At 53.6% G+C, this 2273-nt stretch overlaps 1 protein-coding gene across 1 annotated transcript in view; it reads left to right on the plus strand.

The window, feature by feature from the left end:
• The first annotated feature begins 228 nt into the window (after nucleotides 1-228).
• Toll-9 (toll-like receptor 9) overlaps nucleotides 229-2273 on the plus strand; it is a 28597-nt gene continuing 26552 nt past the window's right edge. The window contains exon 1 of the mRNA XM_080269963.1: nucleotides 229-283. Coding sequence (XP_080126089.1) covers nucleotides 229-283 — 55 coding nt within the window. The remainder of the gene's footprint in view (nucleotides 284-2273) is intronic.

Below are 2273 nucleotides of genomic sequence, written 5' to 3' on the forward strand. Positions count from 1 at the left end.
GACCATCCTAACACAAGGCAAGACCCAAACAGACCACGCCAGACCATCCTAACACACGGCAGGTACCAAACAGACCACGCCAGACCATCCTAACACAAGACAGACCCAAACAGACCACGCCAGACCACCCTAACACAAGGCAGACCCAGCAGACCACGCCATTACATAGTCCAACTGCGCATTTGGGTGGATCTTGCCCCCCTCCCCCCTCCCCCCTCTTGCGTCCACATGATAACACGCTCATTAACAAAATTCACCGAACCGCCCCATGATAGCCAGCAAGGTAGGGCAGGGCAGGGCAGGGCAGGGTAAGGCGAGGCAGGGGAGGCTTCACCACCTTTGAAATTTCTTTGGCAAGGGTGGTGGTGGCAGGGGTGTTGTTGGCAGGGGTGTTGGTGGCAGGGGTGGTGGTGGCAGGGGTGGTGGTGGCAGAGATGGTGTTGGGACGGGTGGTGGTGGCAGGGGTGGTGGTGGCAGGGCTGGTGGTAGCAGAGATGGTGTTGGGAAGGGTGGTGGTGGCAGGGGTCATGGTGGCAGGGGTGGTGGTGGCAGGGGTGGTGGTGGCAGGGGTGGTGGTGGCAGGGGTGATGGTGGCAGGGGTGATGGTGGCAGGGGTGGTGGTGGCAGGGGTGATGGTGGCAGGGGTGGTGGTGGCAGGGATGACATTAAGCGGGGTAGGAAAGGAGAAATCCACTGCCACACCACCATTACAAGTACACCTACAGCGGTAAAGGTAGACTGATGTAATGAGGGAGAAAAGTGTGGACTCGGGAGGCGAAAAAGAAAGAGGGAAGGAGGGAGGAAGTGGAGGGAGGAGAGGGGAGGGATAGAGAGAGAGAGAGAGGGAAAGGAGACGGAATGAAGATAAGGAGGAGGAGAATGTGGAAAATAAGAGGGTGAGAGATAAGGAGAGAGGAATGAAAGATGTGAGGAGAGGGCAGTGCGAGAAGGTCTGGGGGATGGTATGAGTTAGGTGTGAGAGGGAGGAGAGTGTGAGTGAGAAGGAGAGGGAAGGAAAGTGTGGGAGGGAAGGACAGTGAGAGAGAGGGAAGGAGGGTGAGTGAGAGGGAAGGAGAGTGAGAGAGAGGGAAGGAGAGTGAGGGGGTTAATTTTGGTCTGGCAGTGATGTGAGAAGGTTAATGGCGAGGGAATGCTATCAAGGTGAGGGAGTGGGTTACAGCAGGTGACCAGATAAGTTAGCATGACAGGCGCGTGTGTGACCTTTCCTCTCTTCCTCGGCGTCATCCTACATCACATTCTCTCACCCTACGACCTACATCACCCTACCTCACCCAGCCTCACCCTGCCTCACCCTACGACCTACATCACCCTAACTCACCCTACGACCTACATCACCCTACCTCACCCATCCTCACCCTACCTCACCCTACGACCTACCTCACCCTGCCTCACCCTACGACCTACATCACCCTACCCCACCCAGCCTCACCCTACGACCTACCTCACCCTGCCTCACCCTACGACCTACATATCCCTACCTCACCCTGCCTCATCCTACGACCTACATCACCCTACCTCGCCCTGTCTTACCTTACGACCAACATCACACTGCCTCACCCTGGCACACCTTAGGCCCTACACAGTTCACCCTACCTTGATAACCAGTGAGCCTCCACCACCCTGCCTTACCCTGCTAAACCTTGGCACACCCTAAAGACCAATGTCACCCTGGTTTACCTTCGCACACCCTAGCTATATCACCCTACCTTGACACACCTTACGGGGGGGGGGGAGGGATACTGGGGGAATGGATGGTTACGATACTTTCTTTTTCTTTCTTTTTTTTTTTTGCATGATTACTGGGAAGAGAAGACGTTTACTGACCAGGTTTTACGGAGACATCATAAAAACTCTTCCCAAAGGTGTAAGAGGTCACGTTCAACGCACCTGTGAGAAATGGAAACGGTGCCGCCTCTTACACTTGCCATCACGTGTGTTCGTAGTAATGTAGAGAGTGAGTGTTTTTATTTTGCCCCTGCCCGAGCTGATTATATAAAAGCCTTCTTGGGTAATAATATGTGTGTGTGTGTGTGTGTGTGTGTGTGTGTGTGTGTGTGTGTGTGTGTGTGTGTGTGTGTGTGTGTGTGTGTGTGTGTGTGTGTGTGTGTGTGTGTGTGTGTGTGTGTGTGTGTGTGTGTGTGTGTGTGTGTGTGTGTGTGTAAGGCAAAATACACACACCATGCTTAGAAATACGTAATAAGCTTCACTGTCTTGTAACTGTGGTAATGGTGATGTGAAAAATATAGAGATTC

The sequence above is a fragment of the Coenobita brevimanus genome, chromosome 38, assembly GCF_032717465.1.
Source record: "Coenobita brevimanus isolate Jiangsu-jjx chromosome 38, ASM3271746v2, whole genome shotgun sequence".
Taxonomy (NCBI): domain Eukaryota; kingdom Metazoa; phylum Arthropoda; class Malacostraca; order Decapoda; family Coenobitidae; genus Coenobita; species Coenobita brevimanus.